At 37.4% G+C, this 20,317-nt stretch overlaps 1 protein-coding gene across 1 annotated transcript in view; it reads right to left on the reverse strand.

The window, feature by feature from the left end:
• LOC145279638 (hydroxyacid-oxoacid transhydrogenase, mitochondrial-like) overlaps positions 1-14,365 on the reverse strand; it is a 49,574-nt gene extending 35,209 nt beyond the window's left edge. Inside the window, exons 1-4 of the mRNA XM_080130867.1 lie at positions 14,005-14,365; positions 5,362-5,405; positions 4,837-4,892; positions 986-1,039 (exon numbers count right to left, since the gene is read on the reverse strand). Coding sequence (XP_079986993.1) covers positions 986-1,039; positions 4,837-4,892; positions 5,362-5,405; positions 14,005-14,066 — 216 coding nt within the window. The 5' untranslated portion in view covers positions 14,067-14,365. The remainder of the gene's footprint in view (positions 1-985; positions 1,040-4,836; positions 4,893-5,361; positions 5,406-14,004) is intronic.
• Between the last annotated feature and the right edge of the window lie 5,952 nt (positions 14,366-20,317).

The raw sequence follows: 20,317 nt of genomic DNA on the forward strand, positions 1-20,317 counted from the left end.
GTTTAAATACATACTGAATTACCTCCCTTGGTACAGCATATACAACAATAGCCATTTGTATAACTAAGACTAACTGCTCGGTCTGAGCACTGTCCTGGTAGCAAGTAATTGCAACCCACTATAGGTGTTATATTGCAAAAAACATCATGGTGAAATGGTTTGAATGTAGAAAGGATTGATGAGCCATGATTATTGATGTCTGCAAAAAAGAGACCTGATACATGAAGAAAAAGATAAGCAGTCAGTGTTAATAATGAAATGTGATAACAGTGGTATTACTTTAATTATGATATCTTCCTTTAAAAAAAAAAAAAAAAAAAACAAAACATTAAAAGGTGTCATTTTTTCTATCACATATGAAAATTGGAATTGAATCTAGATTTGAAAAATGAGTAATTTTCTAGAATGTTATTTCAGAAAAGAAGAAGTTGGGATGCAAAAAGAAAAACATACACAGCGGAAGCGATAATTCTATTTGAAAAAAATATTAAAGGTTAAATTGTATGGCACATCATAAAGACAGCATGCAGTCATTAACAAATAATGCCGCTTGATTTAATACAGAAAAAAACATCAATTTAAATAGTTGTCATAAACAAAATATTTTACAGTCAAATAATTGTAAGAAAAGAATAGGTTATTATGTAGTCAGAAAAAATAGCTTGATGTGGTTTAATTTTAAATTTTTATCTGTTGATAACTCAAACAGAGCTGAAACGCTAAATGCTTTGGTTTCGATTCTAGCTGATGGTACCCAAGTAATTTGTTTTAATCTTAAAATCACTATTATATATTAGGTACAATATAATATTCAATAGACAATTGGCTCTGTAATAATAAATATGAAATCTGCATTTAAGCTTAGTTTATGACTGGGTAAGGCTAGGTGACCTCCTCCCCCTGCTAGTTAAATAATAAATATTCGTTTACAAAAATGTTAAGTAAAAACAAAATCCTTGAATGAATAATAAAAAAAGGAACTTACTTTGCCAACTTCACACGTGACTCCTTCACCATATCGAATATTAGAACATGCCATCTGAAATAAGAAATTATGTGTTTTTGTTTTATTCTTTAAATAAAAGTACATAAAATAAAAATATTTATTGACTACATATGCTAAGGAGAGTGCTCAGATCCAGCAGTTTTGTTGCAGAGTGAACTGAGATAGATACATACAAGGCATATTTTCATCATAATTTGCTACATGCCTTTAAACATTTGATCCTCAAATGGCCCATAATCTTTCCTTCAACAGAAACCAGCTGAGTGTCTCTCATTTATACATAAATAGTTGCCTCAGTGGATAGTGCCATCTCATCAACAGTGATGATGTAGCAGTAACAGAAATATTTGTCTTTACTTTTTTCCTTTGTGACAAGAATAATGGAAGCAATAAAAAAGAACAACAACTAACTCCATTAAATTGCTCTGAGATTTCATTTACTTTTTACAGCAAAGACATTTTGCTGAACTACATCTTCCCCATCCAACCTCGGTAGAAGACTTAAAAACAAGTGTTGATCACTTTCAGGCATAACTCTCAAGAGATAGAACCAATCTTATTTCTTTCCCATATATTTCCTCTCATAACACCAATTTATGTACACAGCTCTAATCTATAAATTCTAATGGAAAATTTATTTTTCTTCTTAATTTAACAATACATAGAAGTTTCCATTTATAACTTTTTTTTTTTTTTTTTTTTTTTTTTTTTTTTTTTTTACACACCTACATCCAATATTGTTACAATAAGCTTTGATAAGTACTGCAAATCTACCAGTTTACCGTGTATAAGGGAATGATGCTAATATGGCCACTTTTGAGTAAATAAATCTGTGTAATTAATATTTTTCTTGTTAAAGATTTTGAAAAATATGTATTGTTTACAAAGCAACCTGAAATTTAAAATTCTATAAAGTTTTAAACGTCAGCTAAGCTAATCAACACATTTTTAGATTCTCGGTATCAATTCATGCATGAATCAGTAATGACTGACCATATTTTAATGCTTTTGTTAGTTTAGAATAGTTAGAAGTTGTCTCCCCTAAATCATACCTGCCAAGAGATGATATACTCTACTTCTGAAAACTAAAAAATATTCAGCTTTTTCCTTGGCTAATTGGATTCCATTCTAATGTGGTTTTTATGGGATACAGTTTGATATCTTCTTACTGGTTGTAGATATCCTTCTCAAATCTATTCAACCATGTAACAGGTTGTAAATCTCATTTCCAGATATATTCAAATCATATTTTATTTGAACACTAGCCTGGGTGCCCGTCGTTGCCTGGGTGTTTGGAAGTGTGCGCTGAACCACAAAAAAAAAAAAAAAAAGTGGTAGTTACTGAAATCTTTGCTGTTGTGTCCATCGCCAAACTGGAAGTGATGAATGTTTAAATTAAGGCTAGTCAATCGAAAAATGGGGGTGACTTTCTAAAATATTGGCGAAAAAAGCGACCCCCTCCCTGTAAAAACGTGCTGAGTTGAGAGTGAAGGAATTAATGTTTTTAGCCAATTTTTCAATATTTATCTTCCGAAGGGTCAAGCTTAAAAACGATATCAATTTCGTGAAAATCCATTAACAGTCAAAAGTTTTAGGCAGACATACATACATACATTTAAACAGACAGGTGATATTTATATTATAGAAGATTATTCATGCATTTATAACCGGAGCAGATTAACATCATGATCATCACAGGTTTAACATCTATTGTACATGCTGACATGTGTTAAACAGCTTTTAGAAATTGACTTTCAAACTAACCTATCTCTGACCAGGTCTTTATTACTTTTTTTCTCAAATAAATCCTTATCACTTCCTCCTGTTTCCTTTGACATTTCAATCAAACTTATACTGCCACCTCAACTTTTCTATACTTACTAACTCTCCCTTTTATTCAACAAGGCCATACCATCAAAGTCACCTGTTCACCACACATCTCCCTATACTATCCAGATTTAATCTTCCTCTGAGGTTATCAGATCTAAGCCTATTTTAACACTTACATTACACATCCATCATATCATCTATAATATAAATCTCACCTGTCTGTTTAAATGTATGTATGTCTGCCTAAAACTTTTGACAGAGGCGACGGATTTTCACGAGATTGGTATCGTTTTGAAGCTCAACCCTTCGGATGGCAAATATCGAAAAATTGGCTAAAAACATTCACCCTCAACTCAGCACTTTTCTACAGGGAGGGGTCGTTTTTTCGCTGATATTTTCGAAAGTCATCCCCTCTTTTTGATTGACTAACCTTAAACCTTTGTCACTTCCGGTTTGGGCGATGGCTGCAACAGCAAAGATGTCACATTTTTTTTTTTCACATTCTTTTTCACATTACAGGTTTAAGCCTGCCAACTACCACTTTTTTTATTTGGCTCAACACACACCTCCAAACATCGGGGCAACGCTGGGCACCCATGCTAGTTCTCATAATTTCACTCCATGCAATGCATATCCTCAACACTCATTAGCCAGGTTTTACTCCCATACCTACTTTACACTGTATACACACTTGATAGACTCTTCTCTTAGTCGAAAATGGTAACACTGCTGGTCAGTAATGGCAGAAGTTCTCTAAACTTATTTCATCTATTTCTAATTCTTGCAATTATGTCAGCACCTGCTCCTTCCAAAAATCCAATTGTATCATGAAAGTATCTAAACTTCTGAACAATTTCAATAACCATCCCAATATATGTCCTCCACATCTGAGTTCTCATCCTTCTCCATCATCTTAAATTTCTTGCAAACAAACTAATTATCATCTCTCAACATGCCAACATCCTTGTGTAGCCAATGCTTACAAGTACTGCAAAATATTGAGTTTATGTTTCTTATTTTTTAAGACAAGGATTGATAATTTGGCTTATTTGGAAAACTGTTCTCATCTTGATTGTTATTTCCACAACATTTTAGCTGATGTAACCTCTGGCCTTCTTCAGGTATATCAAAAATTGGAAATCAGTTACCATTTCTAAACCAAATGGTGAAATTCACAATAGTCTAACAAAATAATTCCAATTTGAATCGAATAGATTTATCAAGCAGCAAACATTTTTTCTTGTTTTCTGATTTTTCTAAACAAAAAAATTATTTTGTTTCTGAATGTCTTAGATGAGGATTAATAATTGATATTTGAATTCTTCAGAATACTGTTCGGATCTTATTTTTAAAGTTTTGATCATTGTAACCTTTGACTTTTTTCATGTGTATTTTGTGAAACCCAGTAATCTTTCTGTCGAACTTGGGAATCAAACACAGAATTTTGAATGAAACCTTTTAACAAGGGTAGCATGCTCTCACTCCATCAGCCATGACCGGATATAAGACTTAAATAATTAAGAATTTGACAACACACAACTAAATAATATCAGAGATTACATTGGCTGAAACGTTATGAGAATGACACTGAAGATGAGGACAGTGGTTCAAATAATCCAAATATTGACTTGTCCGCAACTTTTTTTTCCACAAACTAAGCAAGAAAACTTTTTAAGATATTTTTTTTTCAAATTGTTATTATAATTAAACAATATCAAATACTAAAAAACAAAAACAAAATAACATCATATTATGATCAGACAATATAAAATACTAAAAAACATAATATTATGATTAGACAATATAAAATACTAAAAAACAACATTATAATCAGACAATATAAAATACTAAAAAACATAATATTATGATCAGACAATATAAAATACTTAAAAACAACATAATATTATGATGAAACAATATAAAATACTAAAAGACAAAATAATAATATAATCAGACAATATAAAATGCTTAAAAACAATATCAAATATTTTCAAAAATACCTCAAATGCATATTCTTTCTCAGGCGGAGCTGTAGACGTTTCATGATGATGATGATCTGTATTTGAAAAAAAAAATAAAAATAGAAACATTATCAAGAATTTTAATAAAGACTAGGATCTTATAAATAAAACAATAAAAGCAACATCAATAAAGATGTGCCCAGTTAAAGAATTGGAACAAAGTATGGAATAAAGACATTTCAGTTGACACCTGTTTAACCTTTACTTTAGCACATTCGAGCGGATTTTTGCGACCAAGAGTGCATTTTTGTTTATATTTATGCAACTTCCATTAGTCATTCGACCAATATATTTATTATTATTATTATTATAATAACAACAACAATAATGATGATGAGTTATACTATTTATTCATGACCAAGATTATTTTTTTTTATGGAGAGTGCATTTATATATTCACAAAACTTCTGTAGCTACAACCTTGATTTCTCAATAATGTTATTCAGTAGATATATAAAAGAAAAAAAAAAACTATTTTATTTCAATTTTTAAAAATTGTCTTACCAGCTCTGAGTAAACTTGGAAAATGATCTGGAGATTGCGCATTCCTGAAAAACAAAAAAAGGAAGAAGGATCATTATTAAAATAAAAGACTTAACTCTAAAAAATATGTAATATAAAAAACTTCTATGGATATTAAAGATTTAAATTTGTTCATAAATTAAAATTTTACATAATATAACAAAGCGATGATTAAAAGAATAAAATATGACAAAAGATGAGGTTCATCACAAGCTTATTTTAGTAACTAATAACTAGGACTATGACAACAGCATATTCTTTTTATTGTTTTGACTCTAGAGTGTGTATCTGTTGATATCTTACATGCTTTTATATAGAGTGATGTGGTTCTCAGTTGATTAACTGCGTCGGATATATACTCGAGAGTCAAAACAATGAAAAGAATATGCTGTTGTCATAGCCTTACTAATAAGATTGATGAGAAGGAAGTGCTTGCTGTGGTACATTTGAATAGACATGAAAAGACTCCTGGTGATTTTAAGTGTGTGCGTGGAAGAAATGAATGATAGGAATACAAAATAAGAAAAAGATTTGGAATTTACTCTCGTAATAGACATGTTCACTGCAAACACATGATTTTAAGAAAAGAAGAAGAAGTTATATATGGATTTGGTAGAACAAAAACTGAAGCAGATTATCCGCTGATTAGGAAAAGGATCAGTCAACCACCTCAGCAAACATAACCTTGTTAGTGACATGCAATATGGTTTCTGTTCTTTTAGATCTACAACAGATGTGCTAATGGTTATATCTTGGATTAGTGAATCTCTCGACGGAGGCTTCCTTTCTAGGGCAATTGCTCTTGACATATCAAAGGTCTTTGAGAGGGTATGGCATAAATGTCTACTTCACAAGATCTCCAGCTATGGTATAGCTGGAAATGTCTTCTCAACTATTAAATTATTTCTCTCTGATAGGTTCATAAGAGTAGTGCTTAATAGGCAGAAATCAGAAGCTCATAGTATTACTGCTGGAGTCTCTCAGGAGTCCATCCTTGGCCCAACTCTCTTCCTGATCTACTTGATTAATTTGAAGCAAATAAAATACCAAGTAAAATATTGGAAAATATACTTGTGTTTGTAATGTTAATTTTTTTTTCAAGTAACACTTGAAACTATAAAATTACAAAAACAAAATAAAAATCAACAACTTACAGAAAACCAATGTAGACCCCTACTACCATGTCTCCTTCTCCAACATCAGGGGTCTACGTTCCAACCTTCCAGAGGTTGAACCCAATTACAGGAGACGAAACCGGACATATTCTTTCTTAGCGAAACTGGAATAGGGCCGACCACCTCCCTAGAGGAGTTCATAATTAAAGGATACTCTAACTTAACATCTAAATCTGAAAATCTGACCCCCAAGATCGCCATGGGCATGGAATATGTGCCTACATTAAAGATGGCTTTCCGTGTGGCAGGGATATCTCCAGAGAAGACCCTAATTTACCTTATATGTGCTTCCGGGTCTCACTTGCTTACACCACTGCATTTATATTTGCCCTCTATCGCCCCCACAACAGCGGAGTTACTATCTTTAAGAGTATATCAGAGAAAATTGACCACATCTTGTCTGCTCATCTCACGGCTAACATTCACATTTGCAGTGACTTCAATGTCCATAATGTGGAATGGCTGACCAACTGAAATAAGACTGATGATGAGGGGATGTTCTGTCATGATTTTGCCATTGCCTATGACCTCACCCAGATTGTTCGCGAGCCCACCCATGTGCCCAATACTACCAGTCAGTACACAAGACTTCTAGACCTTTTTCTCTCCACTTCCCCTGAGCTATGCTCATGTTCCGTTCTATCTCCTCTGGGATCCTCTAACCACTCCGTTGTATCAATTAAGATAAAAATGAAATATAATAAGTCTACAAACGTACCTCTGCACTGTACTGTATACCGATACTCTATGGCTGACTGGGATAGCTTCCGTACATTTATATCTGATCTACGTCTCCATTCCATGTTTAAAAAGGATGTGTCCTCTATAGTATCAGACCTGACCGAATGGTTACTTGTAGGCATAGACCAATTCATACCATCCAAAAAATTCCAACAAAAACCTAACAGCCAGCCATGGTTCTCCTCTGAATGTGCTGCTGCCATCGCGCACAGAAATCACTTTTTCCATAGCAACCAACGTAATATGCACTGAGACTAAAGCTGCTTTCAGGACAGCCAGCAACCACTGTAAAAGAGTAATAAAAAAATGCAAGAGAGCTATATGCTCAGTCCGTTAAATCCAAAGTAGCTTAGCAGCGACTTGGTTCCCACCAGTGCTTGCAAATAGCAAATAGGATCCTGAACAGAAGCGTGCATTCTATCCCAACCATTATCAATGGACCAGAGGTCATCTCGTCAACGTCAGACAAGGCCAAACTATTTGCCAAGAACTTTGCAGCAAATTCTACCCAATGTGACGAAGGCCATCAACTCTCTGTATTTCCTCCTCTAACACACAACATGCTAGGTAACATACAAATATCTGTGCGTGATGTCGCCAAGCTAATCAATCAGGCTAGTTACCTTTAATGCATCTAAGACCAAGCTCCTATCTTTACATCATAAACGCTCTGATCCCCATCTGGCATCAATTGAAATGGATGGCTCTCGTCTAGGGGAGGCCCCATGTTTTGATAAGCTTCTGGGTTTGACCTTTACTCCTGATCTGAAATGGAACACGTACATCAAGTCTGTAGCCAAGGTCACTGGGAAAATGGTGGGATCCTTCTACCGCTCCAGAAGATATCTCACTAATGATGCAATTCTCTATCTATATAAAAGCCAAGTACATCCAAGGATGGAGTACTGCTGCCACATCTGGGCAGGAGCTGCTAAAAACAGCGTATCTTGCCTTGACAGAGTACAAAATAGACTTTGTGGCTTGGTGGGGGATGCCCTTTTCTCTTCTTTGCAACGTCTCTCCCACAGAAGAGACGTTTCAAGCCTGTCTTTGTTTTATCGTTATTTCCATGGCAAGCGCTCATCTGAGCTCAATTCTCTGCCCCCCCCTCGCCAATCTTTCACGAAAAACACCCGACTAGCTGAAACCACTGTCAATAATTTCCCTCACTCTTTATCTGTGTCTAAATCAAAACGTAGATTCCATGAACAAAGCTTCTTTCTTAGAACTGCACACCTGTGGAACTCTCTGCCGCTTGCCTGTTTCCTTCCCGGCTTCAACTTGGATGTCTTCAAGTCCAACACAAACAAATTGAACCGCCCCCTTAAGTAATACACTCAAATCTCCAATACTAACTATTACTACCATACTATCCCATTGATTACTGTACACACGATAACCCTTATCCCTGAGTGGTTTCTGGGCCTTGATAAGTGGTGACCTCCATGTAGTAAAAAAAAAAAACAAAATAAAAAAACAAAAACAAAAAAAAAAAACAAAGAAAAAAAAAACATTACAATGCAACAATTTAAGGTATGTAAGAATAGGGGCTGTGTCATCATCCGCCTATTCCAGGCAGGTTGACATAATCGTTGGAAGGTACTGAACAAAAACTTTGATTTTTTAATTTATTCTTTGCAAAAAAGTTGGCCAATTTTTAAAAATGTGCCAAATAAAAACTTCATGCTGTTTTATTAAAAAACAATGGCTAATGTTTATAACATTAGCAAACGGTTAAAAATTAGAAAACAAATATAATCGAAAAGTCATTATACAGTAAGAAATTTTAATGAAAAAAGTGGGTTCTCCTGTAGGAGACGTCTCCCTGAACTACTTTCACTTTTGTTCACTCACATGCTCTTATTCCGAATTCAGAGCAGTGGGCGGATATCAGTGGACTTCTTTTTTTTTTTCTACCAAAACCGTTGTTAACAATGTTTTCTTAAGTTTAACATATTTCAAACTGATACAAATTATTGCGCAGTAAAAATAATAAAATTGAAACAAAAATTATTTTTCTTATTTAAAATTATTTAATCAAGTAAAAAATGACTTTTTTTTTATTTGGAAAGCTATTTTTTTCATAGTGGTTTAAAGTTAAATTGAAATTTTTGTTTCTTAAATTGTTAGGTAATTTATTAGAATAACTTTTAAATTTAGTAATCCAGTAAAAAAAAACAAAAAAAAACTGGAATATTTTACTTGATTAAATATTCCAGTTTTGGAATATTTTACTTGATTAAATAATTAGAAATGAAAAAAAAAAATGATTTTTGTTTGAATTTAATTATTTTTACTTTGCGATAATTTATATCAGTTTGAAATATGCTAAACATAAAAAAAGTCCACTGATATTAACCCACTGCTACAAATTTGGAAAGGGGCATGTGAGTGAGAAAAAGCGATGGTAGATCAAGGAGTGGTCTCCTACAGGAGAACCAAAAAGTGTCCGTGCAGTTTACGGACTGTGTTAAAATAATGTTATTAGGGAACAATTTAACTATTCTGTACTTTCACATAAAAAACAAAATACGATTAAAAAAAATTAATAAACAAAAGTACAGGACATTTTGAAGTTGCCAATTAGCGATTTTATTGGGTAAGAATTTCGGCCCCTTTTAGCTGTAAACATAACCTGCCTGAAATATACCGAAAATAAGAGGGTCATTATTCTCCAATGTGAACAGGTGTAACAAAAATAAAAGCAAGCAAAGAATGTTTTTTTGTTCTTTTTTTGCTTTTTCCTCTGTTTCCATTTTAGAAACTCTGGTTTTATATTGTGTAGTTGAATTTGCGCATGCATACAAAAACAAACATGGCGACCAATGAAAACAATACGAATACAGACCCGAATACCTTAAAAATAAACTTTTTAAAGGTAAGTCTTTAGTTGGTACTTTAATGCATATTGACCATTATTAATTATTACGATTAGATTGATAAATGAAAAATCCTTTATGTAAAACTAACAGAGCGCGTATGAGTGCATGTGAAAATTTCAGCAGCTGAAGGATAGACAGCTAACAAAAATATTAGCAGTAGCCGCTGTTAAAGCACGTATGCAAATTAGCAGGCATGCATGAGCTTGCATCACAGGAAGAGGAGACAAAAATATTCCATGTGATCGAGAGAGAATGCAAAATTACCAGGGAAGATGGACGTGTAAAGTCAAGGACGAGGAAGTACTGACTGAAGCAAGCGTCAGAAGACAGGCTTTTATTAAAAAGCACATGTGTGTGTGAAAAGATTTTGGAAATAAAATGAAATGCGTTGTTTTGGAAGGACTAATTAATGTATTTTATTTGCAATTTAAAAAAATGCAGAGTCAGATTTGAATTTCTTTCCTTTGTTCTTTTGCGGCAGTATCAGACAGCATGTGGGTCCGAGAGGCTTGAAGTGTAATGACACAGATAAAAAAGTAACGGCCATGTTACAAAACGGATGTACGTGTTCTTGTTGAGTGGTTCCAATATGGGGGATCGATTTATTGTATTAGAAACTGTGCAAGCACGCAAGTATACCAGAGTTTTCCTGTTAATTTATTTTCATATTAATTTAAAAATTGAAAATGTCAGGTGACGAAACTTGAAGATAGCGTAGGAAAAAAAAAAAAATTGAGAAAAAAATTTAAAAAAATTCGTCCAGACAAAACATTCGCAAATGTCGGGTGACGAAATTTAAAGATAACTATAAATATACATATAAAATAATCGGAAAAGGGCAAATTTCAAATGAAATTTTTTAAATAAAAAAGGACTAAATTTGCAACATTTAGTTTTAAAAGTCCAGTGGTTCTAAAATCGGTGATCGATTTACTAGAACGTTGCATTTGAAACTGAGCATTCCCTACAAATATTTAGATATTGACCTTTTTTCCGTTTTTTTTTTTTGTTGTTTTTTTTTTTTTTTGATAATCTGGTGAATTAGTGTCCTTCCGATAATAATACGCTGCAAAAAAAATCTGAAGAAATCTGGGGTTTCAGAATTTATTTTAAATAAAAATAAACAATGGTTTATTACATTTAGAATGTCCTCAAAAGTCGCTTTGATTTTTCAGTCTTTTTTTATATTGTGAGCGAACTTTTGATATCTTCAGAATTTATTTGAAATAGATTTATCTTATCAAAAAAACAACAACAACAAAACAGAAGGGCTCAGTAAAAAAAATTTAAAAAAAAAAACCCGTTTGTAAAATTTATTTTTAACGGATTAAAAATTTTTTCAAGAGGTGTGAATTTTGGGCGGTTTTATTGAATTCGGCAGACGATCTTTTGGGAGCTTTCTCATTGGCTGTTTTGGGTCACATGATGTAAACAAATAAAACTGCAGTTTTCTTCTTTAATAAAATTAACAAATATAACCAGATTGGAAAATATTTTCGAACTGTTTAGTTTGACTCTTTTCTAGTCTCCAGAGAAACATTTCTACCCTTTTAAAAATTGTTTCTTCGTTAAAATCTTTATAAAAATGTAGTAACAAGTCAAGACGATTGATCTCAAAATCGATTCATTTAAGCCTTGATATCCTTTCGTAAAGAAAAAAAAACTTTCTACTGGGAAGTTGACCTGGGCGACAGAGTCAAAATATTAAGAAAAATTGCAATATTTGTTTTAAAAATGGGTTTGTATTACTGTACACATAGATTCGAAAAAGTTGTCAAAAAAGAAATATATAACAAATAAATGTTATCAAAGGCAAGATAAGTTACTTTTCTACCTAACTGGATATATTTTTCGTGTTTAACATGTTTATTGTTTATTCAGCTCGAAAAGCATACAGTGTTTACCGATGTATTGGAAAATTCAAAATGGCGCCCGACACTCTCTTTAACACGGTAAGTTCAGGAAAAGATGTTATAAATAATAAACTAGACAAAATACTGTTAGAAATTCGCTCATCATATGTTACCGTGACATAAGTTGACATATATTCGGTGTTTTTAAATAGTATTTTATCTAGTTTATTATTTATAACACCTTTTTCCAAACTTACCATGTTAAAGAGAGTGTCGGGCACCATTTTGAATTTTCAAATACATCGGTAAACACTGCAATCACTGCATGTTTTTCGAGCTGAATAAACATGTTACATTGAATAAAAACAAAAAAATGTATCCAGTTTGGTAGAAAAGTAACTTATCTTGACTGTGATAATATTTGTTATATATTTGTTTTTTGACAACTTTTTCGAATCTATGTGTACAACCCCAAAAAAGAATATTGTTTCAAAGTATTAAAAAGAAAGTTAACGAAAGGTTTTTAGAGCTCAAATGATTTTTTAATTAAATTCAAAGAAGAACATTAAAAGCTATATTTAGCTATTTAAACTATGTTTTTCAGCATTTTCCCTTTCAGATTCTTAAATTTTTCTCGAAAAAAGGGCGCCCCGGAATTGTTTTTCTTAAAATTTCCTCAGTCTGACAAAATTTCCGAAAAAAAGAGACTTTCCGTCAAATTTCAAGAAGAAAAGAAAAATAAAGAACTCTTCTAAAATAAATTGTTTGCATCCTTCTTTGAAAAGGATTTTTTTAAGCTCCAAAAGATCTTTATGCTAAAAAAATAAATAAATAAAAGTGTCGTCTGCTTAAAAAAAGAACGAAGCAAAGAAAATACACAAACGTTCGCTGCAATGCTGCATCCAGAACTGTTTTTTTTTTTGTATTGTGCTTAACCTGTGAGTATTTTTTTTTTTTTTTTTGTTATCGCTGTAATGTATACATTGTCTTATTTTTTTGTCTTTTAAAATAAATTTCTTGTTCAATTTATGCACGAACTATATAATTATTCAAGCGATTATTTTTTTTTTTAATTCTAATTCAGAGAAATAATAATAAACGGGCTTGTTTATTGCACAATAATAAAAATTACATTAAGTTTTCGGGGTAGGGGAGTATCGCTCGTACACATGCACCAATAAGTTAAAACACAAAAAATTTATTCAGGTAGGCAGGAAAGTAATTTATCTTGTCTTTGATAACATTAGTATATATAATATATATATATATATATATATATATATATATATATATATATATATATATATACAACACATCTTTCGTTTATATTGCAAAATGCCCCCAAGCAGTTAAGGGTGCTTGTTAAAATATAGTCGACAGATCGATGTTTTTTTTTTTTTAATGTTGTTTTAAGCAAAAACAATCCTACGTACTTAATTGTCATGCCAAAAAATGGTAATATTTCCAAAAAATCGAGTAGAAATATTTTTCTAATTAAAAGGCATTTTTACGGAAAAATTGGGTAAAATCGCATTTTTCTTAGACGTTAAAAGTAGACAGTTATGATGAGGTTACATGCAGGATTGCAGGGGGGGGGCATAACTTGGAAAGGAATATTAGAATATTTGTTATCTATAGCGATAGACTTTTTTTTTTTTTTTTTTACTTAAAATCACAATAGCAGGTGTTCTACTCGATTAAATTTTTTTTTTATATGTTACTATTCCCGACATGACAGCTAAGTAGTACTTAGCCTAAGTACGTAATATTGTTTTTGCTTAAAACGATATTTAAAAAAATCGATTTGTCAACTATAGCTTAACAAGCATCCAGTAAAGTTCAAATTCTATAGAAACACCAAAACAAAGTTTTAGATTTACTTTCGCTCACAGTAACGTAAAGGGTTTCTTTAAAAAAAAATTTTTTTGAAAGTGCATAACGTTTTTTACATAATAAAAAAGCGTAAACATTTACCATTTTGACGATACTGTGCGCATCAAACGAACAATTTTATCCCTTCCCAAAAAGATAGACATGTTTGTGGTTGCGTAACTTGTTCGCTCAACTGTTCGCTTACGAAGTTCAAAGTTGAAAAGCACACGTGTTCATTCCTGTATTATCGTCGGAAATAAAATATTATTTCCAAGGTCATCATTTCGTAAAAATAAATAAAATAAAAAGCAGGAATATTAGTTAACTAAATAAAACTTAAGTGTAAATTATTTCTACAAAAAAATTCAATAACAATATGTTGACACAGTAACACAAAATTGCCTCTAATGTAAACGGCGCTTTTGTAATTTGTTATTGTACTAAGGGAAGGGAGACAACTCCCGTTCATTTTTTCGGGTTCATTAAAACCACTACAACTTCGAGGAATTTTTTTTTTTTTTTTTCAAACTATTTATTTATTTATTGTGTGTTCCTATTTACAATGCCTCCCCACGGGACAGACTTAGACACCAGGGTCATTTTTTAATGTGGAGAAAAGGAACAAAAATAAAAATTGTCTCAGTCGTGAAGGATTTCTCCTCCACTGACAGAGAAAAAGAAATTGAAGTGCAGTGCAGCACTGCAGCAGTGCAGCACTGCAGCATTTGAAGAACAGATATTACACTTTGAGGTATTTATTTGCTCCCCCACTGAGCAAATTAGGCACAAGGCCGATTTTTAAAGTGAGGAGTGAAGGGGAAATGGGGATCAACTCCCCGGGGAGTAGGGGAGCTGGATAGTGACAATTGGTATGAAGGGTTGCCCCTTCATTGACCAAGGTCTTATATGTGGGGTTGCCCCCACATATGGTCTTTGCTTGCAGTATCTGCTGGAACAGATACTACACTTTAAGATATTAAATTTTTTATTCACATGAAAAAAAAAAAATACAATTGGGAAAATGAACAAAAAACTTAGGCACAAGGCCAACTCAAAAAGAAGGGGGGGTGAGGTTGGTTGATACATCTCGTCTCTGTTGTAAATTTTAAATGATTTTTCTCTCGGCCAGCCTCTTTTATCATGGTTACCCCTTTAAATTTGTATTTATGTGTGTGTGGTGGGAGGAGGGTGCCTACTTAAGCCCAATTTTAAAACATTTTTTATTTATATAAAAAAATACAAAAAAGATAACAATCTTAATAAAATTTCATTTGTGTCGAGGGACTTGGGGGGAAAAAAAAAAAAAAAAACAGTTAGTAAGGCCCTCCCAACCCTATCTGAAATGCTAGACCATTCGTTTCACTCTGGTTTGTAAAGGGACCAGGGTTTCGCGAGCAGCCTCTAAATGGAGGGGAGAGGGGGTGTGTCCTAAATAGGGGAGAAAAGAAAAAATTGGCGGGGAGGGCGGGGGGGGGGTGTTAGTGTTTGATTTAATTTCCTCCAAGCTGGGTTGAATTTTGAGAGGAAGGGCGGGCAAAAGAAAAAATTGTTGTTTTTGGAGGCTGGGGATCTTGGAGGCTTTCTAATAAGGGAAACAAGATTTATTTGACTGGTTGAGAGGCTGAAGGAAGTAGAATTGGAAAGGGGCGGGGGTCCGACAGAAACCCTAGAACTGAGCACTCCACGCCTAGGCGGGAAACACGTATTCAAATTTGGCCCCTCTTCGTACACACAGACTTGCTAATTGTATCCATCTTCTTTCAAAAGCCACGCGATGCAGCCTTCTTCTGTCGCATCTGATCTTTACCCGCAGTTGGTGTTTAAAGAAAGCGATCAGATCCTGATCAGAAAAAGGCAGCACCCCCCGGCCATCTTGCAGTCTAGACGTCCAAATCACCATTCTCGCCACGGCCAGGATTGCGATGTAGACCATTTGTCTCTCCCGGTCCCACGGCGGCCTCACGTTGTCCACTACGTTTGATACAGTAATCGGGCGAGGATGCTCAGGATCGATGCAAGCCGTCACCTTGCCAACTTACAACCAGTACTGGCGGAGTTCGCGACAATCGAAAAATGCGTGATCAGTTGTTTCTGCGGCCGTCGTAACGCAACGGGGACAGGCAGGAGACTCCAAAAAACCAGAACTGCATTGTACGTTGTTGAGGGGAAGCGCATTTTGGGCCAATCGCCAGGTCAGAGAGAACTCTGAATTGTTCAGATGACTCGAACCTGGCGCTCAGCTCCACGCGGAGCGGATCTCGCTCTGCTGCCAACCCAAACGCGCACATAGCGAATCGTCGGCGGACCCCCTAACTAGATCCCTGTGGAGTTTCTTATGGGTGGCAGTCACAAGGTCGCTGACCTTGGTAGTCGTTTTAGCGCGGCTTGGCACTCTTTCAGGAAGGCTGAATCTCCCCGTGGCCTACGACGACTCTCGATAGCGGGGTCGAGAATGAGGTCGGGAAAGGCGGCAGTGATCGCGGGGTGCCACGGTCGATCGTCTTGAAGGTAGTGGCTAAGGAAGGCCAGCCTCTCGGCGTCTCGATGACACCTCAAGTCCGGCATTCCCAAACCTCCCTCACACGGACGTTGAATACAGACCTGTCTGCTTACCCAGTGTCTTCCTCTGTCCCAAAGGAGTGAGGACAAGAGTTCGACAAGAGCTGTTAGGTGTTGTGCAGGCAGAGGAAGTACGGCCAGTCGGTAAAGGATAAGAGGGAAGACGTATGTGGTGCACGCCTCAGCTCTACCCTTTAAGGAAAGTTTTCTAGGAAGCCACGCATCGACCGCAGCTGCCACCTTTGACCATACCTCCGACCAATTCTTATCAAGCTGGAGACCCGGTCTGAACCACATGCCGAGGATCCAGACTGGGCCATCTGTCCAGCTGAAGGGTGCCGGAAGGTTTGCGTTGCCACTCCAGGCGCCCAACCGCAATCTGACTGACTTGCTGTGGTTTATCTTGGCCCCGTGATTCTTTCGTACTGTGCAATCGCCTCCGACACGATATCAATGTCTCTGAAGCCTGATACAAAGACATCATCGGCGAACGTGGATACCTTGGCAGCTGAACCGCCAGGCAGAGCCATTCCGCGCGGGGCCGAATTTGCCTCTCCACGTCTCAGCTTGTGGAGCAGAGGCTCCAAGGCCAGGACGTAAAGCAGGGGCGACAGCGGACAACCCTGACGAACCGACCGAGAGATAACAAAGGGTTTTGAGCGTTTTCCGTTGACTTGCATGACAGCCGTGGGCTGTCGATACATCACGGAGATCCACTTGCAGAAGTCCGGCGGCCTCTAAGACAGATGCCAGGAAACGATGGTCGACCCTATCGAATGCTTTGGACTGATCTAAGTTGATCAGCGCGGCTTCCGTGTCGTCATCTATTCCACCCTCTAGGATCGTGCGGATCAGATGCAAGTTGTTCTGTATCGATCTCCCCTTCACAGCGTAGTTCTGTTCCGGTTCAACCAACTCGTCGATAACAACCTGCAGCCGATTCGACAGGACCTTGGCCAAAATCTTCAACTCTGTGTTTAGCAGAGTTATGGGCCTGTAGTCGTCTAACTCTTCCCCACCATGCCCATCACCTTTCCTCAGCAATGTGATCACTCCCTTGGTTACCTGCCCTGGTATGGATCCCTAAGCAAACCAATGGTTGAACACATCCGTCAGAAGAGGCAGAAACATGGGCGACAGCCTCAAATATAGTTCGTATGGCAGACCATTGAGTCCCGGCGATCTGTCACAGCTGACCTGCTTCAGCGCAGTAAAGACCTCCCATTCCGTCACCCGGCCCTCGCAACCAGCCGCGTCAAGACGGGGAGAGTCGGCCAAATAGTCGCTAAACTCAAGGACCGGAAGATCGGGCTGCTGCGTAAACGCTCCTCGAAATGTTCTCGAAACCCCTCGCAGATCTCCCAAGTCAATTCAAGGGTGCGTCCATCCAGATGTCTAACTTTTTCAATATATTTGTCCGAGCCACGCCTAGAAATCTCACGATGCACAACAGCATCAGAGTTGACTGCTTCGTTGCCTATCTTTCTAAGCTTAGCTCTGATTACTTGACCTTCGTACCGCTCGCTAGTCTCGCGCAGAAGATCCTGCCTAGCTAGTTCCTGACTAACCCTATTACCCTCCCCTGTAGCCCGGGCTAGTTTCTGCTCTAGCTGCTTCTTCGTCTTGGCCTTATCTAGTGCGAGGCGCTAGACATATTTGACAGAGAAGCTTCTAATGTTGGCTTTTAGACCTAACCACCACTTACTCCCGGTAAACTAGAGCCTTTTTAATTAATTCTCCTAACTGGTCTCGGAAGTCTTGTATCTCCAGAAGGGAGGTGTTTAACTTCCAGTACCCCGCTAACTTAGGCCTATTTCCTAGCTTCAGCCAGACCATAACTAGTTTATGGTCTGACTGACCTAACCAAGTGAATGTGGGGCAAGATAGGAAATCTATTTCGCCTCTTCTAACTAGTATCCTGTCCAAATAGGTATTCGGATAGGAGGGAATGCTATTGGTCCACGTCCACATCTCCCGCCCTGGATGCTCGACCCGATCGCATCTAGCCATCAGGTCAGCCAGGCTGGACTCACATCTTTCCAACCCTCTACCTTTAACTCCTACTTTATCTAAATCTGAGTCTAAGATGGCGTTCCAATCCCCCATTAGCACTGCCCGCTTCCGACAATCTACAAACGCGTCAAGCTGACTGAAGAATGAGACCCTCTCGTGAGCAGTGCTGGGCGCATGAACCGCAACTACCCGAAACACAGAATCTTTTACGGCAACATCGGCCACGACCAGCCTGCCCACCGTATCTCTATGGACAACGTCGACCATTGCGGACAGAGTTCGCTTCACTAACAAGGAGACTCCCCTCCCCTGCGGGCTGCCATATGTTGAGAAAACTTCAAAATCCCGGTTCAGCACCTGACAGTCCACAGAAGAAACGAAATGCGTCTCCTGGATCGCAGCAACATGCACTCCCAGGGACAAGAGGTTGTGCCGGAGGCAAGCCACCTGGCCCGATGATCTCAAGCCCCTTGCATTCAGACTGGCCAAATTTAAAGACATGGAACCTACCTTTAGGGTGTGTTGCACTTGGCTCCAAAGTCGGTCGGCGTAAGGATGTCGACGTTGTACGTGATGCTCAAGTAGGTCAGGTTTTTTCAGGTCCTGGCCTTCTCTCACAATGCCGCCAACGTCTAAGGGAAAGGTCAATTTTAGGGCCCTGTAGAGGGACGGATGGACCCACACTGGGGCCCTTCCCTTGCATTGTTTTGACAGTTTGTCAAGGGAAGAGTCACTTTTTTTAAATAGTTTCATTTCCGGAGAGGCTCCTTCCGCTGCCTCCAGAAGTGACCACAAGTTGCTCTTGCAAGTCTCTGGAGTTCTAACGAAAGTTATTGAAGGTGTGTGTTGGTGCAGTGTCAGATGTTGGTGTGGTGTTGGTGTGGTGTCTGGTGTTGGTGTTGTGTTGGGTGTTGGTGTGATGGCTGGTGCAGTGTTTGGATTTGGTGCGGAGTCTGGTTTTGGGGTGGGGGTGGATTTTGTTGTTGTTGCTGTTTGGGATGGTGTAAGCTCACAGGGGGTGGGGGCCACCTTTTCTTCCCCTTCCATCTTTTTAATTTTCTTTTTCTTTCTCTTTTGTTCCTCGAATGGATCGGGGAGTGGGGGAGTTTGTTTTCCCTCCCTCTCGCTGGCAGACTCATCTTCTGAGGAGCAGTCCTTCCTTCTCTTAGTCCCCAATTCAGTTCGTCGGGGGGCCAGTCGTTTCTCCTGGGCTGGTTTGTTCTGCTCCTCTTGCTGTTGTTGATGATGCTTTTCCTTCTGCTGTTGCTTTTGCTGCGGTTGCTGCTGCTTGGGTTGTGACGTCTTTGGCTGCGGCGGTTGCTGGACAATGTGTTCTGGTCGCTTGTCCAGAATTGACTGCAGTGGCTGTTGTTGTTGCTGCGGCGCTTGTTTTTTGTCTGCTTGCTGGCTGGAATTGGGGGACTTTGTTTTCCCCTTTCGAGTCACTGTGACCCATCCAATGCTGGGGGATGGGTCCACTGGCTTGATTGTCGTCTCTGGGGAACAAGGCTTGTCGGCAGCTGTAGGGACTTTGGTCGGATTTCTTTTGGGGCAATCCTTGGCCATGTGTCCCTTCTCCTGACAGTGCCAGCAGTGTGGTCTCCGTCCCTCTACTATGACGGACATTGTCCCCTCCTCGCACCTCAGTGTCGCTGGTATTTGGTTGAAGCCAGCTTTGTCGAGGCGCATCTGAAGTCTGTAGTTTCCAGTCAGGACGTCCCTCTTCTTGCTTGTTGGGGCCACGGACACCACGTCCCTGTACTAGCTGAAGACCGCTCCTAGTTGCTTTGCTCCCAGGAGACAGGGGACGTTCAGCACAGTGACATTGGTTACTATTTGGCTA

The sequence above is a fragment of the Euprymna scolopes genome, chromosome 7 (assembly GCF_053919585.1).
Source record: "Euprymna scolopes isolate OS-2025 chromosome 7, ASM5391958v1, whole genome shotgun sequence".
Taxonomy (NCBI): Eukaryota; Metazoa; Mollusca; class Cephalopoda; order Sepiida; family Sepiolidae; genus Euprymna; species Euprymna scolopes.